Source organism: Solanum stenotomum, chromosome 8 (genome assembly GCF_019186545.1).
Source record: "Solanum stenotomum isolate F172 chromosome 8, ASM1918654v1, whole genome shotgun sequence".
In the NCBI taxonomy this organism is placed as follows: domain Eukaryota; kingdom Viridiplantae; phylum Streptophyta; class Magnoliopsida; order Solanales; family Solanaceae; genus Solanum; species Solanum stenotomum.
In genome coordinates, this window is record NC_064289.1 from 5,685,441 (window position 1) to 5,699,866 (window position 14,426).

At 37.1% G+C, this 14,426-nt stretch overlaps 3 protein-coding genes across 3 annotated transcripts; 1 reads left to right on the top strand and 2 right to left on the bottom strand.

Moving 5' to 3' along the window:
* Positions 1-603: 603 nt before the first annotated feature.
* Positions 604-1,370, top strand: LOC125873630 (late embryogenesis abundant protein At5g17165-like). Its single transcript, XM_049554518.1, has 2 exons — positions 604-851; positions 998-1,370. Exons 1-2 carry the CDS (start codon positions 751-753, stop codon positions 1,248-1,250), a joined length of 354 nt encoding a protein of 117 aa, XP_049410475.1. The 5' UTR covers positions 604-750; the 3' UTR covers positions 1,251-1,370.
* Positions 1,371-1,876: 506 nt separating this feature from the next.
* Positions 1,877-4,772, bottom strand: LOC125874875 (cell division cycle 20.2, cofactor of APC complex-like). Its single transcript, XM_049555917.1, has 5 exons — positions 4,428-4,772; positions 3,487-3,762; positions 3,067-3,336; positions 2,403-2,984; positions 1,877-2,317 (listed from the first exon to the last, which is right to left on the bottom strand). The coding sequence occupies exons 1-5, from the start codon at positions 4,524-4,526 to the stop codon at positions 2,177-2,179; spliced, it is 1,368 nt and encodes a 455-aa protein (XP_049411874.1). The 5' UTR covers positions 4,527-4,772; the 3' UTR covers positions 1,877-2,176.
* A 914-nt stretch (positions 4,773-5,686) lies between these two features.
* LOC125874234 (uncharacterized protein At1g51745-like) lies at positions 5,687-12,822 on the bottom strand. The gene is made up of 3 exons (XM_049555077.1): positions 12,384-12,822; positions 8,605-9,542; positions 5,687-7,276 (listed from the first exon to the last, which is right to left on the bottom strand). Exons 1-3 carry the CDS (start codon positions 12,569-12,571, stop codon positions 6,150-6,152), a joined length of 2,253 nt encoding a protein of 750 aa, XP_049411034.1. The 5' UTR covers positions 12,572-12,822; the 3' UTR covers positions 5,687-6,149.
* Positions 12,823-14,426: the final 1,604 nt, after the last annotated feature.

Below are 14,426 nucleotides of genomic sequence, written 5' to 3' on the forward strand. Positions count from 1 at the left end.
ACCTTCACCAGTACTTGACATGTTTTTAAAATATAAAAGTCATGCCACTATATTCTCATGATGTAAGTAATTTGTTTAGTTTAATATAACATCATAGCTGACAGAGGTTTAAGTATGAGCCTCATTACCATAAATAAAAAATTACAATGGTTCTCATCATTTAAATATATTTAGCAATAAATTAAGCAATTACTCATATATATGTATGACTTTTAGAATTAATGTAGTTTAAAAAAAAATGCAACTATTTCAATCCATTTTTATTGCTCCAAATATTAATTCAATCAGTCAATCCCTTATCAAGTAATTATTTAATTAAATTGAAAAATGATTTTGAACTAGTAGTTAATGTTAGTAGAGCAGGAAAAAACAGAATTTTTTGTTTTTTCTAGTCCACAGACTTTACTTGACCAAAAAAATAAGACGGCACAAAAATTAGTTTCAATTAATGCAGAGTAATCAAATATTATTGCTAATACATCCTTGGTAATCTTTGTTTAATACTTATACAACAATAATATAATTAATATAACGGGGAAGTTGTTACTGTAGTCCACTCTGAAGTTTGAGTTTTTCTCTATAAATAGAGAAATAGAGGCAAAGACTCTAAATCATCATTACATTGAGCATTTCATCTAATTCTTCTTTCTCATTTGCTTTATTGTGTTGAAAAGAGCTTCTTAATACTAGTAATTAAGAACTCTAATCCTTTTTTTTTCAAAGAAAAAAAAACTAGTAATCAATATTTGAATGGCCATCAATTTACAGAACCGTGGACTCGTTAGCTTGAGGAAGGGATTTTTGAACCATATTAATCGAAGTTCTACTAACTCGACTATCCTATCTACCAGGTACAGTTTTGGCTCGGATCCTGTATATGTATTAAAAAATCACTAGATAAGTAGTACTTAATTGTGGTAAAGTTCAAATCCTTGATCTGCCTCTCGTGTATAGGTAGTTTCTGTTATCCTTATTTATATGTGTGTTTTGTTTGCAGGAGGGCAGTGCACGCATCAGTATATGATAAGAATCTGGAGGAATCTGTGCAGCCTTTTGTGGTGCCAGATGAAGTGATCAAGGCAAAATCGGATAAGTACTGGACTCCTCATCCTCATACTGGTGTGTTTGGACCAGCCACTGATCATCATCATATCAGTATCAGGCCTGCGAGTGCTAGTGTAGATTCTGTGTTGGAACAGAAGGCCTTCTTCCGTCCACTCGAGGATCTTGAGAAGCCAGCCTATGTTTAAGTTCTTTGAATATGTAACATTTTGAGTTGAAACTGTAGTAAGGACTGCAGAATAACTGCACTGCTATCAAAATGTTTACGAGTCTATTGTATTATAGTAATATAAATAAACCTTTTACTTCTATCAAGTTCGCTCTGTGTTGGGGAAGGAAAGTTGTACCATCCAAATTCTCCCAAAGAATATTTGCTGAAAATTTGATAAAAAATGAATATTAATAATGAAACTCTATTGAATTGGTTGAAGGGCAAGTAAAAACAGAAAGAACTTGACAGATTTAAGAACTTCAGAGAAATGTAATGGAACTAGAGGTGTCTGTCAAATGGGTGGATTGAGCTGAATTTGGGCGGATCAAATTGGGCTGAGTTTATTGGGAAGGTTGGGTTTGATTTGGCCACTCCTAAATGGAACCCGAGATTTTCAAAAGTTGGAAACTGTAAATAGAGTTGACAAAGAAAAACACAAGGGACACATTATTAATACTCTCTGCTAGTTTTAAACTTCACATTTCTTCCATTGGTTTGGGAGGACCAAAGAAGCGCTACTATTTAAAACATCTGGGATTTAAAAAGAAAACTTCATAAGGAAATGCTAAACAAATTTGGGAGTAAGAAATGTATTATGCATCTTTATTCAGGGAGTAGAACCCTCCAAAGGTTTCACAATGATACAATATTCTTATGTTGAAGAACCTTTGCCTTTTTATCTTTTTACACATGCTTTTTGTCACTATAGGTGACCAAGAAAAATTATCGCAGCAACTAAAGCAAACAAATAGCTCCTCCATTTACACGAACTCCACCAACGAACGAATACAGGAAAATGAACCGAAGTATCTCTTTTTACACAATAAATACAGCAGTTGTCTGGTTCATGAGCATTTTGAGCTGAATAGACTATACAGAAATTCAATTATTATCCCTCACAATTCACCGAATACGGTTAAGGTGAGCAAATGGCTCAGGGTTTGCCTTTGGCGCAGGCTTTGCAACTTCAGGAGTACCAAATACATTCCAAAATCTAAGAGTTTCATCCCCAGCTGCAGATGCCACCGTGCAACCATCTGGACTCTGCAACAAATTAAACCAGAAAATTAGTTCCTATCTTTCTTGTGTACTGCAAAAAATGCAACAAAATTACTTAAGAATCATTTACCTGTGCCATGAAAAGAACTCTGGATGTGTGACCAGTAAGCTCGGCTGTCTTTACCATGGAAGGGTATTTCCAAAGAGTGAGCTGATTCTTTGTGAAACCATGTGAACTTAGGAGCTCACGTTCGTTCTTGTTCCATAGCAGGGCACAAACCTGAGAGCCCGTATCGATAGAGTTCAAGCAAGCACCAGTATGGGTGTTCCAGAACTTAATGGACCTATCACCTCCACCACCACCAGAGGCTAGTAAGTTACTCTGGAAAGGACACCAAGCAAGGGCCTTAACAGCAGCTGTATGATCTTCAAGCCTGTGAAGCCACTCTGTTGATGTGTTGGAAGAAGCCATTGATCTGTCCCATATATGGAGGAGATTATCATTTCCACCACTAGCTAGTTGTTGGCCAGAGGCTGACCATTTTAAACCACAAACTTCTTGGTGATGTCCTTGGTATGTATCCACAATTGGCGATCGCACCCTCACATCATTGTTTATGATCTGACCATCCATGCCCCCAGTTGTCAATACGTGATTGTTCCAATCTAGAGCGCCAACTCGGGATCTGTGACCACCTCTCATAGTTCTCAGCTGCACCAATGTATAAAACCATATATTAGCATAAGAATCACTCAAAATAAACAGCATGAACAGAAAAGTTCAAGAAACAAACCAGCCGATTTGCCGTTGTATCCCAGAGCTGAACATCAGAATTGTTCAGACCAAGAGCAATATGTCTACCATCAGGAGCCCATTTAACACTTGTAACAGGACCATGCTCTTCATCAACAGTGACCAATTCTGAAGTGGCACCATCAGATGCATCCCACAGATATACAGTGCTGCCTAGAGCAATAGAAAGAACATTGCTGCTGCCCCAATCTAACAAATTCAAATAGTAGTCATCCACTAGATCTGGAGCATCTAATGTCCTTTCAGAGGTCTGCAAAAGTAAACCGATGAAACTGATAAGGACGGGATTCAGTTACATTTACTAGTACAGCAATATGCCTAAATCTAGTGATACTCAGCACAATTGGTACAATAATTCATGAAATGTAATACTAACATTGGACAGTGTAAGTAAACTCACCTGAGGAATGTATCGACGGGGTTTAGCAGTCTTCGCCTGTTGGTGAACAGATGATGAGAAGTCGTTTGGAATAGCCTCAACAGAAGTGGGTGGCTTGTTCTTGAACGCCAATATTCGGGTCCTGTTCATGTTGAATGTTTCCGCAAGCTGCTTCCTGTATGCTTCTCTGGAGGGAGAATCAACAGCTGGATTTTCCTTACCTTTCCTTCCCTCTGTCAACATGTAATGTGCATAGTCCATATCCATTGCCGATCGATTAGGAATGAACCTATCCAACTGTAGTAACACAAATCAACAATCAATGTCTATGCCAAAGCCCTCCTCTTCTAAGAACTCACATAAAACAAGTCTAAGTAACCTCAATTTATTCTACAAAATCATAGCCAACCCCAGATGACAAAGTGATGAAAAATCATCTCCCTTTTGACCATTTTCTTAAGTTCAAAATTCAATTTACCATCTTGTAACACAAATTGTGCCAAAAAAAGGAAACAAGTGGTACTTTTTATAGACAATGAACCTAACCAACTGTAATAACCCAAATCAGCAATCAATATCAATTTTAAGGCCCTCCTCTTTAGAACTCACATAAAACAACAACATACCTAGAGAAGTGGGGTTTGGGGAGGTTAGAGTGCATGCAAACCTGACCCTACCTACCAGAGGTAGAGAGGTAGTTTCCGAAAGACACTCGGCTAGAGTAACACATATCAAAGACTCACATAAAACACGTCTAAACATAAAGCCTCAAATTTGTTCTATAAAAATTAAACCCAACCCCAGATGACACAAAGTAAATTAAAACCCATCTCCCTTTTAGCCTATTTTCTTAATTTCAAAATCCAAATTATCATCAGTGTAACACAAATAGTGCCACTAAACTGAAACAATTAGTAATTTCTAGAGACAATAATCGGAAGCAAGTAGAAGGGAAAACATACATTTTCCCGAGAATTCCTCTTTTGTAGATATTGTTCCTGGAGAGGGCAACGAGATTTGGTCTTACTTGCTGAGACAGAACTCAATGATCCTGCATCCATGGTGTTAGCACAAAAAAAAAAAGAGATACAAAAACAGAGATTTCAATAAACAAAGAAACAAGATTATTAAAGCCTGCAAAACAAAAATCAGGGGTTATAATAATAATAATATTGCAGCACAAATTAAAGCAAGTAAGATGGAAGTGCGCTTGCGGGTTCGCTTAAGAAGAGAGAGAAGAAGAAGATGGAGGGACCCGAGTTGTGTGCTGCAAACAAAGATGATGATTAAAATTATTGCTTCATGGGAACCGCTCAAGAGTTTATGTAATGGTGTGTTGGGTTTTGTCCGACTTGTTCTGTTTTTTTTTTATCCAACGGCTAGTCGCCGCAACGAGGATTTTAGGGTTCCAACGGCTATATTCCTTTGCAATTTGTTGAGAAGCTTTATTTGTGTGCCTCACGCAAGTAAAGCAAATTGTGTGACCTTACTCTTTTTGTTTGACAAATTAGAGTACTCAAATTTTAATACAAATTAAAGTAAAAACAACAACAATTTATTTGGACATATTTTGCTCTAGGGAAGAGATGTTTAAAATACTCGTCTTATGTAATTCCAAAGGAATGTTTATGTGATGGTGATTAGATGATTAAGATTGTTTTGTCCTAGATTAAAAATTTAAGATTCGAGTTCTAAGAATTTGGAACTAATTTGTTTACCTTGTTAGTAAGCTTTAGGCGCAACACAAATTTGATTTAATTAACACGGATATAACCAAAAAATAGCACCACTTATTAAGATGTGTTGATTAGAACTAACAAACTCATTTATCTAAGGACAGATCAAGTTCAACATTAAAATGCAAGCTTTATGGCCACATGTGCATTAGCTAATTACAAGGAATCGGAGAATTTTTTTATTTTTTTTTAAACTTCCTTTTGAAACGAAATTTGTAAGCAGTAAACGAAGTTGCTCCAACCAAGTAAAACTTGAAACTCGTCCACCAACACATTGATGAACATAAGTCTTAGTTCGAGAAATACTTGCATACACCTAGTTACAATAATAAACAATTTAACCAGTCGAAATTCGAAATGTTTCATATCACTTCACTATGATTAAATGACAAAAAATTTATATGCATTCTTTTACTTGAAATAGACTTCGAGCATGTGTAGAATTTTCTCTGCCTCAGAGATGCAGCTGAGTATGATGAAAGTTCACTAATGGGATGGGGCGAGCACCAGAAATATATGTTTGTTTTCACGCTGGGAAGGTTCAGATGAAAGCCACAAGTTTATGGCACCAACTCATAGATAGATAGCTAAAGTTAGTACAATTTACATACACAATGTCATATTAGCCTACTATATGTGTCTAACCCACCTTCAGCTTTTCACACTTCCACGCCTCAAGAAAAAACAAAAGAAAAAAAAAATAACTTATGAAAAAGACCATGTACAACTGTAATACCATCCTAAGCAATGTCCTATGGTATGCCTTGCCTGCTTTACCTTCACAATCAAGCTGCTCAGATACATATGGGGGCTGCCTTTGCCTCGACCAAAAAAGATAGCCAAGAAATTGTCTCCTAGCTGGTGCAGTATTATTATATCTCGCCAAACTTTTACAAGCCACTACGTTATTGTCTGTGTTGATGTCCTTCAGCCCCAGTAGAAATATGATTATTGATGACGGCCCACCAACTCCTCACTTAGCCTACTGAACACTAGCTTAACTGGAATACAAGCAATGACTGTTGGCAGTGTCTCTCGTTTGATTGCCCCATCCACTTGATGACTATTGGATCTACCCTTCTGATCACTCCGTTTCTGCTGCAAGGCTATAGATTTAAGTGTTCTTACCTTTTGATGGGAAGATAAATTAATCCTTTTCCCGGACTTTCTTGCAAATGTTCTCTCTATGGCAGGCTGGGAAGTTGTTCTTGTCATGCTTCCCTTTTGAACAATGCCGCCTACACTAGCATTTTTGACATTTCTGTTGCGCTCAAAACCTTGGACGTGCTTGATTCCTTTAGAATTATCCAACCCTGATGATGCATGGGACCGCGGAACACGAACATTTGCAGTCCTGCGAGCAGTCCTCCAAATAGGTTGGAGTGCAGTATCATTATCAGATGATTCTGGAAAATAGCACTCAGTTGCCCAAAGGAGGCTATCAGAAGAACTGTTTGAAAGCACTTCGATTTGGACAGGATATCCAACTATTGCCTGCCCATTTATCTTACTCGTTAATGAAATCATAGGTATGTGCTCTCTCTGAAAACTTGATTGGACTTTTAAGTCCACATTGACCAGCATGGTCCTGCCACCAGAGTGATGGTAGCTATTCACAGAATCAAAATTCTCAGCGGACTCCTCCCAGTAACCTCTGCTTGCAGGATCATCCCAAGCCCAATCCACACAATTGAACATGTTTTGACTAGCAGTACGTGGAGCTCTAGATCCATATCCAGCCTTTTGCGCCCAAGAGTTCGTAAGGGGGTCATCTTGAAGACATACACAACCCCTTTTTCCCTTGAAATTAGTCATACGACAGGGCCTTCTCGCAAGGTTTCCATCAAAAAGATCCAGAGGCCTCCTGTTAAGACTTCGATTATTCCTTTTCCCTTTTAGTTGCCATTTAGACACCCCAAAGCCAGCAGAAAGAGATTCCTGGTGATAAGCATGAGAAGAAGTGTCATCAGTAAGTGTTACATCATCCAGTTCTTCACTGCTGATACTTCCACGTTCAGGTTGTGCTTCAGATCTTCCTATATATTTTGGTTCTAGTTCTATAGATGCCGCACCATCTGCATTAGCAACAAGCTAAGTTAGCCTACTTAAGCAGATCATTGTCTTATCTTCTCTGTTTAAAGGAGCAATGCCTATGGAAGAACTGATTCATGATGTCAAGAGAAATGATTAATAAAAGAGTTATAAGGAACTATGCACTCACAATCAGAATTTTTTGAATCTGCATTCACAATCAGAATTAGACATAGATCTGCAGTTTAGATGCCAAGAAAAAAGTGCAATTCCAGAGAACCAATTCACTAGAGTTCCTTTTTCTTTGATAATTAGAAAGAATACCGACTTGGTATTATGGAAGAGATGTCAAGAAATTAAATTAACTTATGATCATGTTTACTAGTCGTCACTCGAATGTGATTTTCCTTTGGAATTGCTAAAGTTTTTTGATTTAGAACCTGATTACATCGAAACAAACTCTACAACTCACCAAATTAGCAACAAAATCCAACTCAGAACAAAGCAAGTAATAATTTTCCTTGCTAAAAGTACAACACCTTGCTCCTCTGTACTGTTTTGTCCTTTTCGTTTTTTGGACTAGTCTTAGTCCTTCATTAAAAAAATTGAAGTGAATAATACATCAGTCAGGAGAAACAACTATTAAAATGAGACATAAATAGGTGGTATATAGGTGAGGTGCATGTAAGCCGACTCAGACATCTACGCTATCAAAAGGGGAGGGGGGATTAGGAGACATTTTACAACCTCTTGAGACTTTTTTGAGAACAGGGGACCTAAGCATTGGTTTTGAATGCTTCCAGTTTCCTTTCAAGTTTCAACTGAAAGTACTAGTAATCTAGAACATCAAAACTCCAACCATGAGAGGGTATTTAAGACCAAATACCAAATTCTTTCTTTTGACTTAATAAGAAAAAAAAAATTCCACCGCAGCAAGTTTCTACGATAGCCATGGAAGTTCTTAACTGAACTTCGACTTGCTAGGAGCCTAGACTACTTTGAACTTGCTCACAGGTGATACAGAATGTTGGTGAAGTAACCAGTTACAGCCACTTTCTGATAGCTTCAGCACTAAAAGTCCCAATACAAACTTAGAGGACTGAACAAGGTAGCCATGGCATACCATGTGTACGCGAGAAGGATAACCACGGAATGAATTGGTTCACATGGGGATAGTAGAACACACAAGGTGACTCAAGCATAGAGAGTGAGGGATTGGAATAACTAAGTTTATCCAAAGATCTCAAAGTTCCAAAGTATAGAGGCATTATAGCGTAGCCACAAAAGATTTTGTACTTTGATGCTGCTTCGTTTTGTCGAGAAAAAGAATGTACATGTAAGGTGGCTTGTGCAAGAGTGAGAAGGGAGAAACCTGAGATTGTGGCCAACTCGTCATCAGTATCTTCCGCAGAATCTGTCTCAGAAGAATCACTTCCAGTATATTCTGCAGACCCAGAAGCATTCTGTTCACATAAATCAGCAGGATGAGAACCATTATCTTCACGCTTCAATGTTGAAAGTTCCATCTGTGCATGATTATTCTCTTCAACAGTCAAAGATTCTGTAGGTTCTTCGGCCAAATCACACCTGCTTTTCTTTGAAACTCCTGGCTGCTCCTCTCCCATCTCAGAGATGCAAACAGAACCAGAGTCAGGCAAATTTTCAGAACTCTTCAAACCTTGAGCAAGAAGGCAGCCCCTATTACGCCTCTTGACAAGATTTTTTTCAGCTAAGCCTTCATCTGATAATTTCCTTTTGACTGACAAACTTTTTCTCTCAATATTAACTAGGTGTTCTGAATTATAAATCCCATCAGGAACAGCATGCTCTGAAGGAACAGTACTGAGGCCCAAATCCTGTAAACCTCTCATCCTCAGAGGTACATCGGAATTCTCATCGTCCCCACTAAACTGATTATGATCATTGGATTCCTGTATAGAAGATAAGTTGCATGTTTTCTTTTCCTCAAGGAAGAAATCAGATTTATGAGAAAGTTTATGAGATTTAGATCTTAAACGTCTCCCATTCCTATTTTCCAAGTATTTTGATGATGTTTGTGACTCTCTTCCGGAAAAATCATAAGTAGATTTATTGGTTCTATCAGTGGACGAACAACCTAAACTTCCACATCTTTTACCTAACTGCCTCTCAAGTTCAAGAGCATGAAGTATTGCATCTTCACGTCGTGCATACTTCTCTCTTTTCTTCGGAGGCAGACCTAGGGAAGCTTCTGCCCGTTGAATAAAATCATCAAATTCGCCACACCTGAATGCTTTCACTCGCTTTGACTTCTCCAAATTATACCAATCCCTGGTAAGATACACACAGAGAAACACCATAACATACCATACTAAGACTATGAATTGTCTGCACCTAGTAAACAAAGTTTAATTAAGACAGGTGGCATAGACTTATGAAGATACAATATTCCACCAGCTAGAAGTAGCATTTCTATTTATCAAGAATGAGAGAGATAGGAGCAGCACTTAGCAAGAAATAGAATCAAGCATCTTTTGCTTCTTCATTTTGCTTTTCATTTAACTTAGATGCTCACCCCATGCAGGTGACGATTTGAAAAGGTCCCATCAAGTAAAGAGACCATACTGGACCTACTGCCTTAGATAACTAACCAGTAGTTTGTCCAACAAAATAATGCCACTCCCGCACCAGTTCCAAGCAGATTTTTAACATTGATTCACACTAAAAGAAGACTCCTACTCAGATAGAAGAAACAAACAAAAGAGGGTTTGAAGTCCCAAATGTTGTACTCCCTATGTGGACTGATACATGGAGAAGGAAAGTCCTCATACAGAGATACTGTTCATCACAAAATGTCCAGCATTGGACAAAGAAAAAGAGTTAGAACTATGTATGAGTTCTTGCTTCATTAAGTGTCCTTCCCCGACTTATAGCTCGAGTCTTGTCATGATTGCGCACTCGACGTAAGAACTTTGCTAGCAGGATCAGACCATTCATGGTGCGTTAACTAGAATTAATGGTTGGCTTAGTTAGTACCTTTTCAGTATGTGTTTGAACACTTACAATTCTGCAACATTTTTCTGATTGATCCAGCCTCTGAATCCACAAGCACCGGCTTGACTATCCCCTAGTAAAACTCTCAAGTGGATGAATCAAAATCTTGCCTCAACTTCGTAAACTTTTCAACAACATAATGAAAGCTTGTTGCCAGCAGGTTTTAGCCAAAGCTCACTCTGTCATTTCCATAGAATCAACTTATGAAAATTTTCCTATTTTTTTTTCTCTCCTGTGTATTTTTTGTTCTTTAATTGTGTACTGTCATGAACTAGACTTACTATAATTGCATATAATAATAATATTCCTCTCAAGTCTCCAGTGGTTAGGTTAAACTCAATCTTACCCTCTTAGGCAAAGGGTGGAATGACACAATACAATGCTATTCCACAAATAGCTTACAGGTGTGGCACATCTATATTATCATTATGTATTTTCCTCTTTTTACAGTTAAAGGAGAACAAGCAAATTTCAACCAATATGAAGAGTCCTAATCTCCTAAGCAAGGCTGCATACTTTGACCCATAGCAGCACTTATCTTCTAAACTCAATAATCTTCACCTACAAGACCAGGGAATTCACGATTACTATTCTCCAACGTAGCGCAATATAATCTTTTAGGATAAGCCAGTAGACGTTGATTTAACAAGGAACATGAGCTAATCAGGACTCAATTAAGATTATCCCATTTCCATTTTCTTCCTTCATAATGACTGATGGTAAAGAGTCCAGAGTCCAAATTTCAAACCAGGGGCGGATCTATGTGGTAGCGTGAGGGTGCCACCACATCCAAACACTCCGCTAAAATTTCCATATACACATAGGGATTTAATGAGTTATGGTATATATAAAAGGTTGGAACCCGTAGTAGCATTATCATCTCTGATCCGTTGGTCAATGGCCAGGGTGCCAGGCGCTAGGTGTAGGTTCGAATCCCCTTAAACACGTCTGTTAAGTTAAATTTTTTCCTTTCTCAAATCACTGCCTCTACCCATCCATTTTGTCTGCTCCCCTTTTTCCTTTTTCTTTACTTCTCTTCTTTTCCTAATTTCCTTTATATTCTTTAGTTTGTATTTCAACTCTTTGTCCAAAAAATCCTCATCTGATAGTTTATTTATCTGAATTATCTCTTAATTTTCTTTTAGAAGATCTCCAAATATTTAATTGAATGTGATTTTAATATTTTTCCTCTTTATTACGCCAAAGTACATTTTAGTTGTTGAATTTTGTTCTTCTTTTCTTACTATTTTGAACAAAGACAGTGGATGCAAGGGCCAATATGTGCTAGATCCTTGATTGTTTTATACACTTTGTCAAGAGTTTTTATTTTTGTTCGAAAATTAATTTTTTATTATATTTGTATAGATAATTTGTGAATTTTTGTAACGAAAATATTTTTCTTTACTTGTATAGTTGATGGGAGGGGGTAAATGTTCATTATATAAGCTACTTTGGCTTTTGTTTTTTATAGAACTCATCATGAGTTACAATTTGTAGATATCATGTTTTACGTACATTATGTTTGAATTGAAGGGGTCGAATTGTGTATTCAAGATTTTGGTTTTCTTGTTGATGTTTCTCATTTGTGTTCAATAGTATTTGACCAAGAACAAGATCGAATAGTAGAAAAATTTTTTCGGCTAGATGACCGTGTATTACTTATGAACCAAACATCTTGTTAATCGATTTCCCAAAACGGATTGAACTGATTGAATATGCGCCTTAATTCGATGTCAATCACTAGTGATGAGTTTGTGACACCCACAACATTCAAATCCTGGATCCGCCTCTGCTTCTAACTATGAATCCTAAACTATTCACTATCCAATTATAGTAACGTATTAAATCCAGAATTACTTTTGCAATAGTTATTGCTCCCCACTTCCAACCCCCATTTGAATATCACAATGCAAACTCACTGGAAATTCATTAGTTATAGTGTTACCAATGTTATCAACGATACTCCAAGTTTCCTGCCACTAAGAATCCATCAATAACAGGCAAGACAATAATAATCGAGTTTTACCATTATTACAGCTGAATATCAACATGCAACATTTATCTTGTGTCAAAACCATCATCCATTGTAAGATAAATTCAAGGGTAAAAAGGACTTACACACTGGCATCTTCTCTCCCAAGAAGCTTCACTGGAGTCCCAGATCGTGGAGACATCAAATGAGAAGCTGAAAATTCATCAGGACATAGTATTTTACCTGGCCACCACGATCCATTTCGCCTTCGGACCCAAACAATACTCCCAACTCCACAATCCCCCGTTCCTGATTCTGTTTCAGAGCTCCCCATCTCTCTATAGCTATATTTTTGTATACGAACACACAAATATATCTATCAAATGCTAAAATAATTGGGTCTACATTCTTGACAGTCAGGTGAAGATGATTGGGGGTTTTGATTGCTGAGTTTCTAGAAAATAAACAGAATATTGGAATTGCACATTCACAAAAGGGAGAATTTAGGTCGAAAATTTGGGGCTAGGGTTAGGGTTTCAGTCAAAATTGGGTATAATACGAGTCTAAATTTGATCGAAGAGGTTGAAATAAAGTCTGAAAAATCGGTGGCACCAGTTATGTCCCTTTTTTTTTTTCCTTTGTAATAATGATAAATAAATAATTTTAAAATGCTGTTAGAAAAAGTTTTAGGTTATATAAATTCAATTACACTAGTTAGCTAAGATAGTATATAACGATAAATTATTTTTCATTTATAATTAAAGATTTTCATGTTTGAGTCGATTTGAATCAATTAAATACCTTAAAACAAAATCAATAAAGATGAATAAGCCATGTGTATAGTATTTGAAATCATGTGGCCTTGTCTCATGTCACACATTAGAACTAAATGGAAGCTTTGAGCAGTTCATATATATATATATATAAGGTCAGTAAACAAAATCATCTCTTTGTATTATNCACAATAAATACATCATTTTTTCAACATCAGTGCTCTCAATCCAAGAGCGTGTGCCACACCTCCAACCCATTTAACAAAGGCCGGGTTTTATCCTAACCCATTCATTTTTTAACCCATAACCCAAACCCAAACCCAAAGAAACTTCCAACCCATTTCACTCTCACCTTCCCTCATCTCTCCCTCTTCAACCGATCAAAACCCTAAGAAATTTCATGAGGCAAAGCTAGTTGGTAACATTGCTTGTTGAAATTTGTTGAATATTGGTGGCGGAACGAAGAAGTGAAGACTCATAGGTTAGTTTATTTTACATTGTAAGTGAATTTTGTAGTGATTAGTCGTTAGTTTATTTATATTGTTTGATGCGTATTTCGTTTGTCGTCATGTTGTTGTTGTGTATATTACTCATATATATTATTGGGAAGTTGGCCTGTTGCAGTTGACGTGTATTTCTTTGTTGGGTTGTTGTTGTTATTGGGTTGTTGTTGTTGAATATTGTTGTAACTTTCATTGATTCAGTGTTTCTGAGATCTATTTGTAACTGTGTTTTCAGGATTTCTTACAATGTCATTTGTTCTTATAACTTTGAGATGGTATCATGGGGGAAAAATTGTGTTTGGTCCCCCATCTGATTATGTTGGTGGGTCTGTGACTGAATTCTTGGAAGTAGACACTGATCGAATGTCTTATTTTGAACTGAAAGGCTACATAAAGGACTTAGGATATACAACAAATTGTTCCTTTTTTATTAGATCTCCAATCGATGGCTTTTTGGTTGAAGTTAAAAGTGATAAGGTTATTTGTGACATTTCCTCTATGTTTAAAAATGGGGATAGAATGGATGTTTATGTCTGTCATGAGGTTAATGAGACAGAAATTGCTCCATTGGCTTTGGATTATGTCCCCCATGTGATGGACAGTGGTGTAGGTGGGGAATCTTTTACATCTTTTAATGAAATTGAGTCTTCTGTTGAACCTTCTAGTCCTCATTCTGAACATTTCAACCCTTCATCTCAGCCTTCTAATCCTCTTGATGAACCTTCCAACACTTTATCTCGGCCTTCTAATCCTTTTGGTTGTCACGACCCGGGATCACCCCCTAGTCGTAACCGGCGTACTCGACCTCGAAGAGGTCTAATACAAGCCTCCTAGCATTCATTCATCGCATAGACACTAAAACCATAAGGAATGAAAAACTTTCTTTACCAAGAAAACATTTCATAAAAAAAAA

What these genes read in the sequence shown, in the direction of transcription:
- LOC125873630 (XM_049554518.1), top strand. Translation starts at nt 751, where the DNA reads ATGGCCATCAATTTACAGAACCGTGGACTCGTTAGCTTGAGGAAGGGA. An exon ending in TCGACTATCCTATCTACCAG is followed by an intron (nt 852 to 997) that starts GTACAGTTTTGG and finishes TTTTGTTTGCAG; the next exon opens with GAGGGCAGTGCACGCATCAG.
- LOC125874234 (XM_049555077.1), bottom strand. Translation starts at nt 12,571, where the DNA reads ATGGGGAGCTCTGAAACAGAATCAGGAACGGGGGATTGTGGAGTTGGG. An exon ending in GGGAGAGAAGATGCCAGTGT is followed by an intron (nt 9,543 to 12,383) that starts GTAAGTCCTTTT and finishes GTATCTTACCAG; the next exon opens with GGATTGGTATAATTTGGAGA. An exon ending in CGAGTTGGCCACAATCTCAG is followed by an intron (nt 7,277 to 8,604) that starts GTTTCTCCCTTC and finishes TTGCTAATGCAG; the next exon opens with ATGGTGCGGCATCTATAGAA.
- LOC125874875 (XM_049555917.1), bottom strand. Translation starts at nt 4,526, where the DNA reads ATGGATGCAGGATCATTGAGTTCTGTCTCAGCAAGTAAGACCAAATCT. An exon ending in AGAGGAATTCTCGGGAAAAT is followed by an intron (nt 3,763 to 4,427) that starts GTATGTTTTCCC and finishes GTGTTACTACAG; the next exon opens with TTGGATAGGTTCATTCCTAA. An exon ending in CCCGTCGATACATTCCTCAG is followed by an intron (nt 3,337 to 3,486) that starts GTGAGTTTACTT and finishes TTACTTTTGCAG; the next exon opens with ACCTCTGAAAGGACATTAGA.